The sequence below is a fragment of the Microtus oregoni genome, unplaced genomic scaffold, assembly GCF_018167655.1.
Source record: "Microtus oregoni isolate MIOR12 unplaced genomic scaffold, Mior012 000020F_ref0000438, whole genome shotgun sequence".
NCBI lineage: Eukaryota > Metazoa > Chordata > Mammalia > Rodentia > Cricetidae > Microtus > Microtus oregoni.
The window spans coordinates 16,447,605-16,463,098 of NW_024543079.1; the positions used below are offsets into that span (position 1 = coordinate 16,447,605).

General features: G+C 46.2%; 1 protein-coding gene across 2 annotated transcripts in view; it reads right to left on the reverse strand.

Annotated features, from left to right (window-relative positions):
- Tm9sf4 (transmembrane 9 superfamily member 4) overlaps window positions 1–15,494 on the reverse strand; it is a 41,553-nt gene that overhangs the window by 13,278 nt on the left and 12,781 nt on the right. The window contains exons 2-10 of one of the 2 annotated variants that reach the window (XM_041670655.1): window positions 14,734–14,850; window positions 13,067–13,166; window positions 8,123–8,291; window positions 7,901–8,033; window positions 6,404–6,527; window positions 4,786–4,904; window positions 4,573–4,684; window positions 3,679–3,749; window positions 809–941 (exon numbers count right to left, since the gene is read on the reverse strand). In XM_041670655.1, the coding sequence (XP_041526589.1) occupies window positions 809–941; window positions 3,679–3,749; window positions 4,573–4,684; window positions 4,786–4,904; window positions 6,404–6,527; window positions 7,901–8,033; window positions 8,123–8,291; window positions 13,067–13,166; window positions 14,734–14,850 (1,078 nt within the window). The remainder of the gene's footprint in view (window positions 1–808; window positions 942–3,678; window positions 3,750–4,572; window positions 4,685–4,785; window positions 4,905–6,403; window positions 6,528–7,900; window positions 8,034–8,122; window positions 8,292–13,066; window positions 13,167–14,733; window positions 14,851–15,494) is intronic. The other variant, XM_041670656.1, reaches the window with a different exon arrangement.

The window sequence follows — 15,494 nt, forward strand, 5'->3', positions numbered from 1 at the left end:
CAAATGAAGCTAGAAGAGATTCCCTTCTTTCTTGGCATTTGTAAGAGCACAGCTCTCTACAGAAAAAGACTGGACTGTAGCTAGGCTTGGGGGTGGAGAAGCTGCTAGGCCTTGCTGTCTGAATCTAACCATAGCTTCTAGTCCCCAGAGTCCTTGGAATGAACCACATAAGAAGGCCAAGAGCATTCTGAATACCTACAAGCTGAATTTAACTTGACTATGAAAGACAGAAAGTTAGCCTCTCCGTTTTTTAGACAAGCAAACTTAAGTTTAACAAGATTAAGTGGCTAGCTAGTCATGAAGTTTAAAGTCATGAGGGTGAGATACAAATTTAGGCAGGCTGACTCCACACCTGTCTATAATTAATATATATTAGCAAGGGTTTTTTCTATACCAATGAAATAAGTCCTGCTGTATGGTGGCACAAGCAGAAAAAGTTGAGAGTTCATCTTGGCCTGGGCTACATATAAGACCCAGCCTAGAAAGAAAGACAGACAGATGGGGAAGAGACCTGAGTTAGCTCTGACCCTGATAATGAGTTTGGGCTAGCTGCTTACTCTAAGGGCAGAAGGATGCTAGCCTCACAGTGCTGATATGTGCTTCCCTGACCAAGTACTCGGGATGGCTTTATGTCAACAGAGTTGAAATGAAGAGAGGAAAATCACTACCGCCATGCTGGCGCTGCTGCCCAGAATGCTTGGCCTGCTCAGGGGAGATAAGCCTAGCTCAAGGCACAAAAGGTGGCTATGCCTCAGGATCAGGTTGTGTTCCTCTGACCCCCCATTTCCAGCCCACATGGTCCACTCACAGATCACGATAAGGATCATGCAGAAGAGCTGAATGCCTGAGCCCAGCAGGGAGCTGAGGATCATGGGGTACTGCGGTGGCCTGAAGACATCACCGTGCACAAGCTTCCACCCCGATTCCTCCATAGTGTCTTCCTGCAGCACAGGGCAGAGAGTGAGGTAGGTTTGTGTGAACAGGGAGGCTCCTGCAGGGAACACCCCCATAGACCCAGGCTGCTTCATTAAAACCAGCACCATTCCGCCACAGACTTCTTAGAGGAACGCTACATGGAAAAAGGAGGTCAAGAACAGGACGCTTGAAGCAGCAGGAAAAAAAGTCTCCCTAATTCCACAAAACAAGAAAATGGGAAACAATGCAAACACCAGTGTACTGAAATATTAATAGTCTTTGTTGGTGAGTCTGAAGTAACTTATCTTTTCTGATTTTAAATAAAAGATGTATTTACTTGTGTAAACAAATGCTATAAGTCATGGAATTCAAATGAATTTAAAGAAACAGAAAATGTTTAATATATGAAAAAAATTAAAAACACAGAAAAGGTCAAGTGCAGTGGTATATGCCTGTAGTGTTAGCACTCAAGAGGGTAAAGGAGAGGATTCAGAGTTCAAGGTCGGCCTGAGCAATGTGACAAGAGACATTTCCCAGCAAATGTGTTCACTCCCAGACACATTTTTCTAGATGGTAGAAAGATCTAAAAAATAAAATGACCTGGCCGGGCGGTGGTGGCACACGCCTTTAATCCCAGCACTTGGGAAGCAGAGGCAGGCGGATCTACGTGAGTTCGAGGCGAGCTAGTTCCAGGACAGGCACCAAAAACTACAGAGAAACCCTGTCTTGAAAATCCAAAAAAAAAAAAAAAGTGACCTATATATATGTAAGTAATGTTTACACATTAATATAATAAGATACCATTGTTTTCTTTAGTCTTCTTTCTTTAATCTGTTTATTCATGTATACATATGAATAGTTTTAAATAATAAACACATCATGTACCTTGTTATTTTCAAGTGATATATGATTTTATACAATTCTCCATGTTAATCTTTTTTCTTTTTGTATTTTTGAGACAGGGTCTCATTTTGTATGGAGCTCACTCTGTAGACCAGTCTCTACCTCCTGAAAGCTGAGATTAAGGGGTGTGCCACCACCACCAACTCTCCTGTCAATCCTACTAACCATTTTGTTTGGGTGTATATGTTCTTGTGTATGTACATGTGAAGTCAGAGGTCAACCTCGGGCATCTTCTTCAGTTGTTCTCTGCCTCATTTTTTGAGACATGGTCTCTCTCTGGACCTCAGGGAACCATCCATCTGTCTCTGACCCCTTCAGCAGGGTTATAGATGCATGCTGCCATCCCTAGCTGTATGTGGGTACTGAGGATCCAAATTCAGGTCCTTGTGTTTGTGTGGCAAAGCAAGCACTTTTACCAACTAAGCCATTTCCCCAGCCCCACAATTAGCACTACGAAGAAGGAAGGAAGGAGGGAAGGAAGAAAAGAAGGAAGGAAGGGAGGGAGAAAGGGAGGGAGGGAAGGAGGGAGGGAGGGAAGTCTTGTGTGGTGATGTATACCTGTGGTCTAGCATTCAGAGGCTGAGACAGAAGGATCTCCAGTTTAAAAGAGCCCAGGCAATACAATGAGACCCTGTCTTTAAAAAAAAAAAAAAATCTGTGCTATTTATATGTCCCCAAACCACTCTTATGACAGTTGGAATCTGAATTTTGGGGGGCTATTCCTGAAGCATAAAAAAATTCCAAATAAAACGTGTTCATGCATATCTGTAATAATAGTATTAAATCCTAACAAATACCAAAGCATCGTGCGATTATTGGCTATGTGTAGTTTCTCACCTGTAAATACATAAGAAATGTTCACTACATAAAAAGTTTAGGATTTTTTATTTTCTTATTGGTGGTGGTGATGGTGATTGTTTTTGTCTTTTTCTTTTTTCTTTTTTAGAATTATTTATTTATTAAGTACACAGTGATCAGCCTTCATGTACGCCTGCAGGCCAGAAGAGGACACCAGATCTCATTACAGATGGTTGTGAGACACCATGTGGTTGCTGAGAATTGAACTCAGGACCTCCGGAAGAGTAGTCAGTGCTCTTAACCTCTGAGCCATCTCTCCAGCCCGTCTTTTTCTTTTTTTGGATCCTTGTTGGCCTAGAACTCTCTCTATATAGATCAGGCTAACCTTGAACTCATAGAGCTCCACCTGCCTCTGCTTCCCAAGAAATAGGCATGAATGACCATGCTGGGCCTTGCTATTTTTGATTCAGGGTCTTGTTATGGACCAAGTCATCTCAAATTAGAGATTCTCCTGTCTCAGCCTACTGAATGCTGGGATCATGGGTATATAATGCTATGCTTGGCTCTAATTTTAAACCTTCTATGAAAAACCATTTATTTATGTATGTATGTGTATATGTATGTATGTATGTGTGTGTGTGTATGTATGTATGTATGTATGTGTGTGTGTGGGAGCATGTATGTATAATAAAGTGTCAGAGGACACTTTGTGGAAAGTTACTTCTCTTACCTCCACCATATGTGTCCTAGGGATCAAACTCAGGCTGTCAGGGGTTGGTGGCCAGCACCCTTAACATTATGTGCCATCTCAAAAGCTCTACTTTAAAATGACAAATTAACTAAGTTTTCTTTCTGTGACTTAGTCCAGATCTACCCATTTGGATGATTAGGAATGTTTCTGTTTTTCCTTTTCAATGCCTTTGAGGTTTATTTCCTTCTCTCTCTCTCTCTCTCTCTCTCTCTCTCTCTCTCTCTCTCTCTCATGTGTGTGCACGTGGAGAGCCCTACTGTTAGCTCGTCCTCCCTCTTCCAGTCCATCCCGCCCCAGCCAAGACCTCGTACAATGTCATCCTCCTTGTTGTAGTTGGCGATGTCCTTCCGCAGGGTCCGGATAATAATCATGCTGAGTATGCCTGCAAACGACAGGGTGGAGGGTGAGCACTGCTGACAGAGAGGTCTAGCTCCATGCCCCTTTCCAGCAGGGCCTGGTCATGAGACCACCCAAGCCCCTCCCACACAAGCAGAGCTTCACTCCAGCTGAGAAGGGGGTGTGAAGAGAAAGAAACCTTGGGATGAGAGAGACGGCTACAGAATGTTGCTTTGTGTCAGGGAGGAGAGTTTACCGGAGAAGTCTATTTGCTGGAAATGCCCTGAATGATGGACTTCCACCCGTGCATCAAGACTCACCTGGGATACCATCACCTCTCTGTTCCTCAACAGCTCAGGGCACAGCACCGTCACTCTGCCTCCCTCTCTAGGCAGCAGCATGGTGAATGGAAATGGGCCATGAGCCCAAGCTCTCTATGCTGTTAGGCTTAGCCCCTGCGCTGAGAGCTGGAGTTTGTAAAGAAGGGCAGCACCCAGCCCCTGGGGAGGCAGTGGAGAAGCAGGAGCTGCTACTACCTTCGCTTCTCCTAGATGGAAACAAGTGTCCTCATTCTACTTCTGTCCAACATCTTCTCCACCCAGCTTTCTGCCAAGCTTGCTTCACGGCAGAACCATGTTTCTGGGGGTTACTGAATGAATCAGTGGCTGTGCAGACAAACGTATCTGTTCTCTAGCAGCTTACCAGGGCCTCTGCCAATTCCTGTTCACATCTGTACACATGAAGCCCAGCACAGGACGTGGTGACTGACTGCTTCTGATGCACGTGACCCTGATAACACCCTAGAAATTCCCCTTAAGTATGTGATACCTCAGACCCTCAGCTCCACCTTCAGTACTCAGAGCTCTCACCTGACAGGAAGAAGACCACCACGACAGAGTTAATGATAGAAAACCAGTGGATCTGCACATCACTCATGGTTAGGTAAGTGTCCCATCGAGAGGCCCATTTGATGTCACTTTCCTGGCAGGCAGGAGGAAGCAGAGTCAGGCCTCCTGTTGGTCAGAGAACCCCAGCCCAGAGCAAGACCTCCTTCCCTGGCCAGAGCAGGCACTCGGTCTCACCTCCCAGTGCACAGAGTAGGTGAAGTACAGCTGATTCTCCTTAGTGGGGTCAATTTCTTGGGGCGAGGAGTTGGTACCCTCAGGTAGGATACATGAACTCTTCTCATCTGTTTTGAGGTCTGTGAGAGACAGAGACCCAGTCTGCTCTCACAGTGGCCAGTGCTATTCCCCCAGGCAGGGCTGTTCTGCAGGCGTCTCAGGGTTGAATGGAGGTTGGGAACACAAGAGGTAACTGACTCTCTGGAGCCCTGGTTTTCCCAAGGGCCTTCAGGAGTAAAAAGGTATATACATGGGGGAGGGAGGGAGGGAGAGAAGGATCTGAGTCTAATTCCCTCCATTTCTACATTGAACCCAAACACCCACTCACTCATTCACCATCCAATCAGGCCCACTCAGCTTGCATCCCTGCGGCTCCCTCTGCTTGCTCACGGACTCAGTCATCTTCATTACTTTAGCAAGCCCGCCAAGCCTACGCCTTCCCCTTCCATTCCCTCATTTGGGTGCTGTCATTCATTGCCTCATCTAGTCAAACAACATACAAACACCAACCATGGGTCAGTGCTGTGTGTGCTGCCAAGAAAAGGACGGAATGGAACCACCGAGGATGTAGGAGACCTTTTAAAAAATCATCTGTAAATGAACTGTGCTTATGACATCCATAGGAGAGGAAGGACAGTCCTTACAGCTCAGGTCTCACGCTTTATGACTGCTTCACGTGGGAAGTCATGATCCATACTTTTTCAAGAAGGCAGAAAATCACCATTGTGGACAAAGGCTGGGAGGCAGGCTAGAGACAGAGCTCAGTGGAGCACTTGCCCAGAATATGTGAGACCCTAGATTTGACTCCTAGCACGTGAAAAGAGGATCCACGGGTTCAGGTCAGTCTGGGCAGTGTGGTGAGACTGTGTCTTGAAAAGAAAACAAAAAGGCGGAGTGATGCAAGCCTTAAATTCCAGCACTCCAGAAGGAGAGGCAGATCTTTGTGAGCTTGAGGCCACCCTGCTGGTCTACATAGTGAGTTCCAGAACAACCAGGGTTACATAGAAAGACCCTGACTCCAAAAAAAAAAAAAAAAAAAAAAAGAAGGAAAGAGGAGGCAGCAGCAGTGGAAGAACAAAAAATCCAAGTTCCATCAAATGCTGTGTGGCCATCAGGACTGCGCTAAGCCCTTAATTCCTGGCCTATTGCCGACCTTGGGCAATTTCAGTCTATCACCCACATAGAAGGAGACAAAGTAAACCACAACTGCTTTCTCTGTATCATCATCCCTTGTTCTTCAACCAGGCAGACTGGTTCTTGGAAAGAGGCTCAACGAAGTCCTCGGCCAAGTCACTAACCTCTTGAGCCTCTGGTTCCTCATCTATAATCACCTCCAACCTCCTGGAGTTGTTGGAAGGTGGTAGGCTTACATGGTACCCAGTCCACAAGACAGCAGATACAACTCTCCCTCATTCACAACTTGCTCTCCTGGGGTACAGTGGCCTTCTGGGGATGAACCTATGTGCCACAACTGGGCCTATCAGCTGGTAGCGAGGTGAGACTGTGAGAAGATCCTATCCTGTGTATGGAAGCCCAGGCCCATCCAGCCCTGCCCCTCTGGTGCTACCTCCCCACTCACCCTCCAGCCTGATGCTCTGGGGAATCACCTCGAAGCGGACGACGCGGTATGTGTGCTCCTGGTCCTCTTCCATGTCCTCCCGGTGGTAATAAAGGATGAACGAGAGGTGATTGTGCAGGTAGATCTAAAGCAGAGAAAGAGAGAATAAGAAATAGCTAGCAAAGCAGAAAGTTATTCAGGGAGCCCACTCCAAGCAACTAGAGCCTTCCTCTGTCCAGTCCGCAAGGTTGACCAGCCTTCCTCTGGCCAGTCCACAAGGTTGACCAGCCTTCCTCTGTCCAGTCCGCAAGGTTGACCAGCCTTCCTCTGTCCAGTCCGCAAGGTTGACCAGCCTTCCTCTGTCCAGTCCGCAAGGTTGACCAGCCTTCCTCTGGCCATAGTGCACTCTTGCTCTGACACCCGCTGTGACTTCCTGGGGCTCAGTAGCTAAGTCTCCTTGGCCGGCCTGGCTGTCATTGTGTCCCCCCTCTCTCCTCTCTCTCTCTCTCTCTCTCTCTCTCTCTCTCTCTCTAAAAGCCAGCACACAAAATATTGGTTTCATTATGGCATTTTCATACATATTCTATTCTTGTCTTGCTCACCCTCTGCCTTACCAATTGTCACATTAGCTCACCTGGGCTCTTTAGCCTGTCCCTTCCTCACAGGCAGTTCCTACCCTGTACCTCTGTTTGCAGCAACTGGAATGCTCTCCTTCCTCTACTCCACTCTTTTCTAAGGCCCTAGCTCCTTCACAAAGCCCCAAATGTACAACGGCTCCCTAGCTAGTGAGAAGCAACACAACTCGGGGCCTCACACCATCAGTTTTCTCCAAATCAGGACAAGGCTAACCCTAACCCTCTATGCAAACAAAGGAATGTCAGCCTTTTACTCCCTGGGAAATCGGATGAAGAGGACACAACTATAATCTATGTCATTCATTACTAGCTTACCACCAGGAGTTGTGTCATGAAGTGTACACAGAGACTGATTTTCAAAACCATGTAAGTATCACTGTTTCAAGATAGAAACACTGGACCAAGAACTTTTAGATCACTAGTAAATGGTGGCTGCAGGATTCAGCCCAAGGAACCTTCAGTGTAATCTTGATCATCATGTGGTCTTCTCTCCTACACACTTTACAACTTCTAGGTTCCTTTTCTAGTTTTAATCTTACAGAAACAGAATCTAATATTTTAGCGACTATACTTTTATCTCTTTATAGTGTAGGCTGGAACCAGTCCAAAGCCACAGAATTCTCACAGGCTATCTACCATGAGGCACTGGCAGAAATGTGTTCTTGTTGACCCTCATTTAAACACACACACACACACACACACACACACACACACACACACACACTTTAGCACATGTGATGGCTAGAGGACAGCTTGTAGGAGTCAGTTCTCTCCTTCGGCCTCGTGGGTACTAGGGATTGAACCTAAGTCATCAGTTGGGAACAAGCACCTTTACTTGCAACCTGTTAACCCAGTCCTCTGAGCATGCCAGATACTACTCTACCTTATTGACATCCGTGAAGCCAAGTCGGTAGCCATGTTCAAACTGCACATCTTTTTCTTTCTTCTTGTCATCACTGTCACGGTTGTTGGAATAGAGCTCCAGCCGGGTGGCCACAGGCAGGTTGTCAGCAATGCTAGAAACCCAAGGCCTCACTCAGTCTCTCAGGACCACACTCCCACCAGGTCCTCCCTGGGCTGAGTTCAAGGACAGCAGGTAACTTACAGGTGAACGTAGTAGTCTTCTGTGATGCGCTCAGCCACCAGCCTGCTCTGCTCCACTGTCAGGGTCACTGGCTTGCTGGCCTGGCCACAGAGAACTTCACACTTCTTCTCACTGTTCATGAGAACCTGGAAAGGGGTGTTCACAATCCGGTCCCCTCTCAGCACCTCTCCTGCCATAAGAGAGACAGACGGAGCTCAGAGCTTCAGCCCTGTGGTGGCTGAGGTCAGCAGTCACAGGGCTGTAGACAGCAGGACAAAATGGAGCTCCAAGGATGTCACAGTGCCACAGACCTGCTGTCAGGCTCTGCCCCACCTGTTTCAACTGTTCTGCTACCCTCTCTACTCTGTGTTCCATTGCTGGTAGATGCTCCACATCCTCCCGTATCTCTAGAGTCCTGGGTGGCATCCTATGCCTGGTGTGTCTTGCCCCACACTCCCCTTCCTGATTCCATAACTACAGACAGGTGATGTCTTCTCTATCCCTATTGGAACCCCTCATGAACTCCTTAGCTTTCTGGACAAAGATCACATAGTGTGTGCCCCCAAGCAGCTTTTGCTGACCCTGTCAGCCTGGAGCTTGCCACTCCCTCCTGCCCCCCCTCTGTACAGTGAAGAAAATATTCTGACTCTAGGCTACCTGCTAACTCACCCTGCCTGACACTTACCAGCTTAGTCTGTGCATGTCACTTTACGGAGCTTCAATTCCCTCCTCCAGAAAATGAGACAGCAGTTAATATTCTCCTTACAGATATACTGAGAACTGTGGGGTTAATTCACTCCCAGGCACAGATCAGGCAGGAGACAAAGAACATCATTTGCAACATTGGCATCACCTCTGCGGCCAGCTGGCCTCCTACCCAAGACCTTCTATCTCTGTGCAGCTCCTCTGCATCAGTGATGTTACTTTGCAGCATGTTAATTTGTGTAGGTCTGACCCCCCTACTACCAGGGAGCTCTCTGAGTCAACACCTACTACACTCAATGCACTGGCACTTCATGCCTGTTTCCCCCGAGGAACCTGAAGCCAAATGTTATACTCACAGGCACTGAGCAGCTGGGAAGCATCAACTAGACCCACTGTGTTTTCACTCAGAGCTGCTCATTACTTCAACAGTAATGATATGAAACTGGGGCAGGCTGAAGGAGACACACCATGCCAACAGGCAGGACTACCACCTCCACAAGTACTCGGTCCAACATATGCCAGTGGATCTACTTGCTACACTCAACATGCCTTATCTACTCACTTACTCATTCATTACCCAACGCTTACTGGGAACTGGCTATGTGCCAGGCCTGAAGATACAATGTTGAACAGACATACTTGTAGAACTTACGACCCTAAGATCTAGTGTGAAAGAGACTGATGAAATAGCATAGTGAAAATGTACTGTGTAACTGATGTCATGGAGAGTAGATCCAGGGAAATCTCCGTGATCAGGTAGGGCTTGGAGGAGGGGCAGTATTAACCAGGCAATTTAGATAAAAGCAAGGCTGCTTGGGGGCAGAGACTTTAAGATTACCTGTGTGTGGCAAAGCAATGTCTGGGAGTGACCTGGGAGAGTTGGAGAGATGGGTAAGAGATGGGTTGGGCTGGCCTTAGGATGAGCACATACTCTGTCCAGAAAGCAAAGAAGTTCATGAGGGGTTCCAATACGAATAGAGAAGACATCACCTGTCTGCAGTAATGATCACAGAAAGATCACTCTGACTGCTTTGTGCAGAAAAAGGGATGCAAAAATCTGGCTGGAGTAATGGCACCAGTCAAGAAGTAAGGACAAACACAGGAAGAGTGTGTGGGGCAGCCACCATCATAGCACACAGATTCAAGAGCAGTGAAGGTGGTAAAACTGTGGGAACCAGCTGCTTACTGGGTACTATGGATAAGGAAGGGAAGACACTCTGGTTTCTAAGGTCAGGCAGCTGGATGCTGTGAGCTGTTGGTAGATAAGTGAGAAGTGGTAGAGCCACAAACTCTACCGTACCAGAGACAGAAGGTAGCCATGCAAGGTAGCAGCCCTACGTCATATCCTGAGTATGGCACAGGCCATCCAGGAGAGGAAAAGGAGGAGAGTGAAGAGGGTGAAGGCCTCTATTCCTCAGGTGCTATTAGATGCCTGACAGTGCACATGAGCCTGTAAGTCTGGGATCAGTGGTGAACAGAGCGTGAGGATATCAATAGGACATCTGCATAGCCCACAGCTGAAATGGCATTTTATAGACAACCAGGACTAGAGACAGTAGCTCAACATGATCCCCAGAGTTAAAGTGGGATGCTCTTCTGTATGCTGTGAATGTGTTTTATTACCACTGGTTAATAAAGAACCCAATTTGGCCAATAGCCAGGCAGAATAGAGTCAGGAGGGATATCTAAGCAAAGATACAGGAAGAAAGAAGGTGGAGTCAGGAAGATGCCAGCAGCCCCTGGGGAAGTAAGATGTGAGGTAACAAGTCACAAGCCTTGTGGTAAAATATAGACTAATGGAAATGAGTTAATTTAGTTGTAAGAGCTAGTTAATACTAAGCCTGAGTTAACAGACCAAACAGTTTGTAATTAATATTAAGCCTCAGAGTGGTTATTGGGGAACTGGCGGGCGGGAGAGAAACCTCAGTTTCAGGAGTGGGCTCTTTCCTTACACCATGTTCTACTGCTCATTTATTTGCAAGCCAATAAGGAGCTGAAGAGAGGAGGGACTGTAGAGAAAAGAGGCCACACACTGAGTAAGGCTGTGTCACTTCTTAAGTTTGGAAAGTAAATTGAATTAAGAAAGAAGGTGCTGGGTGGTGGCAGTACACACCTTTATTCCCAGGACTCAGGAGGCAGGGGCAGGTGGATCTCTGTTCCAGGACAGCTAAGGCTACATACACAGAGAAACCCTGTCTTGGGGAAGAAAAAGGGGAAAGAGGACATCCTGGTCTAGCATGCCTCATTTCTAAAAAATATATAAATATTCCTCTTTCTTTTGGGACAGGGTCTCACTATATTGCCTTGGCTAATCTGAAATTTACTATGTAGACCAGGCTGGCCTTGAACTCCTAGAGATACACCTGTCTCTGCCTCTGGAGTGCTGTGACTAAAGGCATGGGCCATCATGCCTAGCTAAATCATCCCTCCCCCACCTTTTTTTGTTTTTTGAGACAGGGGCTCACTATGGACCCAGGTTGTTTTCAAACTCCCAAGCTCAAGCTGTCCTCCTGCTGAGCCTCTCAAGTAGCTCAGACAGCAGGCCTGTCACCTTTTAACAATAAACAAGAAGCCATGATGTGACTAAACAATATATGCTAATAAAAAAACATTTAAAAGAACCAATTCCCAAAGGCTAGGGTGTAGCTCAGTGGAGAGCACTTGCCCAGCATACCAGCATACCAAAGGTCCTAGGTTTGATCCCCAGCACCTTTCTTATGGCACCCCATATCTAGGCAGTTAGCAACTGCTGCATGATCATGAGGATTGGAATTCAGATCCCAGCACTCAAAAGGTTGAAGCAGGAGGATCATAGGTTTAAGGACAGTTTGGGCAATAGGCAATATGGCCGGTTCCTTGTTAGAAATCTTATCTCAAAAAAAAAAAAAAAAGAGGGAACAAAGAGATGGCTCTGCAGAAAACAGCACTTGCTGCACAGTCCTGAGAACTGGACTTCACATCTCAGCACCCACATGATAAGCCAGGTGTACCACAAAACGCCTGTAACTCCAGCTCTGAGGCATCTCTTCTGGCCTCCAAGTGTACTTACTCACATACACATCACATACACTCACACAAATGAGCACATATGAATAAATAAAACAAACCTTTAGAGAACAAGTGTCTTCCTTCTCTTTGCTAAGACATAACAGGGAAATCTGCTGAGGCCTCTGAGGTTCAAGGAGTGTCTGTCTGCTTGCTTCTCTAGGACTTAAAGCTGAGACAGGCAGAGAGGAAGCACAAGCAACTGTCCTGAAGAGGTACCTCCAGTGGGAGAATATTTAACTAGAATCATGGCTGCTATTTAACTCTTGTGCCAGACACTGTGCAGGGCATTTTACACACTTTCTGAGTAAGTCTTGCTTGGCTTAGCAAGAATGTCAATATTTTCGCTTGCTTCGAGGCAAAGATAATCACTCTTTTCTTTTCTTTTTTGAGACAGGGTTTCACTGTGTAGGCCTGGCTGTCCTGGAACTCACTATGTAGACCAGGCTGGCCTCAAGCTCAGAGATCCACCTGCTTTTGCCTCTCAAGTGCTGGGATTAAAGGAGCGCATCACTACTGCCCAGACTTTTCTATTCTTTTATTTTTTGAGAATTTCATATATAATACAATATTTAACATCAACCTTTTAATTAAAGGTAGAGCAACGATCTAGGGAGATGGTTCAATGGGTAAAGTGCTTGGGATCAGCTCCTTAATACCCATATAAATACTGGGTGGATGTGCTGACCTGCCTGTGATCCCAGCACTAGGGAACAGAGACAGGAATCCCCAGAGCAACTTGGATAGCCAGTCTAACCAACCAAATCAGTGAGCTTCAGGTTCAAGAAAGAAACCATGTCCCAATAAATACTGTGAAGAGCAATCCAGGAAGACACCTAATGTCAATCTCTGATCAATACACACCAAAAGCAGGATAAGGGCAGAGCGAATAATAGAAGCCACTAGAAAAGAAAGGGCTATCTAGAAACCAAGGGAAAGCTGCTATGGTTAGAAGTTGAGCGCTCTCACTCTGAAAGCTAGTAAAGCCCAGGTTAGCTATTACCTAATAGTATAACCAAAGTCAAGTCAGTCTACAAACAGACACAAAATCACTACCTCTGCAGGGCCAGTATGACTCACTAAGCTAACACAAACAATGTTGTACATAAATATATACAACAGTGTCTACCACATAGCAAGTGTTCGGTAAGGTAGCTGCTATGAAAACCATGCCAGGTTCCTGTGAGACAGGCAGAAGCAGTACGAGAGGCTTACCCAGATTCTCTGCCTTGTAGGTTATCTTGTCGGGCTGGCAGAAAGGCAATGAGTAGTACTCGTAAGGAAGTTGGGTCCGAGAGCTGGTAAGCTTCACAGCCTGCAGGAAGGAGAGAAGTCGTTATTCTTCAATGCACCAGAAACAGAAGGCTGTTCCAAGAAGACTCCTTGGCACTCAGATGTCTTTAGCACACTTAGCACTATCACCCAATAGGCAAGCTCACTGCACGCCACTCCTGTACAGCCCACTATTCTGGATTTTGCTGTAGACAGCACACAGATCTAGTTTAAAGCCACAGTGAGATCCAATACTCACTGAGTCGTAAACATGTGGCTGCTCTTTGGACGAGATGTCACTTGAGTGCCCTTCTGCAGGAGGCTTTAGAACCAAGAGCTCTGTGCCTCAATTGAAACCCATGTAGCCCTGTCCTTTCAGTTCCTTGAGCCTATAGCTCTCTTACCTCAGGCCTTCCCCCTGCCATTCCTCTCTGAGCCCCTCTGTGCTCATCTGATGCTTTCTCCTATCTAGGTCTCAACCCATGAGCCCTTCCATACCCACTGTATTTAAATGAAGTCCTCATCATTCCATTTCAACTTTCTCTGCAATTATTGTATATTAAGTTTTATTTTTATTTTATTTTATTTTTTTATTTGCGACAGTGTCTTTCTCTGTAGCTCAGGCTGGCCTTGAATCCACAATTCTCAGTGCTCTCATCACTAGTGTGAGCCACCAGTCACCACACCCTGGTCTTCCCTATGTCTTTAAAAATCAGTTTTTCCCACTTATGAGCACAGCACAGTAGATGTTCATTTAATGTCTGCTAAACAAACGACCAAAGAGGAAAAACATAGAAACCCTTTACAACCTCTACGATGGGAAACTGATCAACCATGATATAATCAAGACTGAGACAGCAGGAGAGTGAACTCAAGTTACAGAGTAAAACCAAGAAAGAAAAGAGGAAAGAAGGAGTAAAAAGAAAGGAAAGAGAGAGGAGAGACAGGAATAGAGACAGAGAGACAATCTAGAAACATAGCTGAGTTGGCAAGGTGCCCCACTAGGTGCCATGTGCTCATATCGTGACTCTCACTTGGTGTCAGTGTTTGCATTTCTCTGCATGTGACCAGTGGGCTCACTTCTTTGTGCAATAGTTTCCATATCTGTGAAACACACAGAAAATCCGTAAACCAAAATTTCCCTCAGAAGGTTCATGGGGGCATCTTGACCTAAGCAGAGCCCAATGCGTAGCATGTAATAACCCTCAGGAAATGTTACTCTTGTTTTTCCTGCAAGGTATAAGGAAGAGAGCTTCTTACAACACAGACATCTGAACAGCTGGCAATGAAAGATGATGGAGCAGATGAGAAAGGGAGGCAGAGAAGTCACAGAAGGAAGCAAGCAGAGTAACACACAGATGGTGCAGGGCGTGTGACACACCACAGAAAAGTGAGAGTGAGGAGACAGAGACCCAGAGGCAGAGAGGGACAATGAAAAGGCAGAACTGTAGGCAGCCACGTAGTATGGAGTCAACCCTCTTTTTCCCAGGGGAGCTGGCCCTTGTCTGTCCGTGTTCTCTATAAGTCCAGGATGGACACGAACAGCTCAACACAGTCCTCTAGCCAGGCTGCTAGGCACAGGTGCTCCTATGGTCGAAGCACTCACTCACCTTGATCTCTACCAGGTCGTTTTGGTGGAAGTTGATTGGTGCAACTCCAGGGACATAGAAGGTGCTTGTTTTACATGTAAGACAGAGAAGCAGCAGGAACCTTGGCCACCAAACCTGCTGGGGAGAGAGAGAGAAGTGAACTTTCCTGCAGGGCAGATTAAGTGGGAATCTTCAAATCTGCTTGCACTGGCCAGTGTCACCTCTGTTCTGGGAAGCCTGATGCCCTTGTAAAGTTGCTTCCCAAAATGCTTCAAGGAACAAGACTCTGCACTTACAGAAATGGGACAAGATGGGTCAAGCAATTACTATCTGGAAGGAAAATAGACTTGGCACCACTGCTAGTCTGAGATATTAAAATGCCACTCTGTGCTCTGATATGGTGGGCAGACTTCAAGCTGGGGCTATGCAGATAGCAACTTGGCTAGATTTCCTAGAATCCCCAGCAATTCTATTCCTAAGATTTTTTTTAAAAGTTTTAAAGCCCTCTGGAAGAGCACAAGCCCTCCCACCCACTGAACCATCTCTCCAGGCTCTGGACTGTTTCTAGACATGTTAAGAAAGATAAGGCAACTCTACCAAAATATACAAGGAAGGACATTTACCAGAATGCTATATGGATGGATAGGCTTTTCCCCCTTCTTCTGTTTATGTTCTTTCTAACGTTTTATATACAATTATATATTTACATCACTTTAGAAATACAGTTAGCCAGGTGTGATAATGTACACCCACAATTCTAATTAGAGGCAGGAAGATGCCAA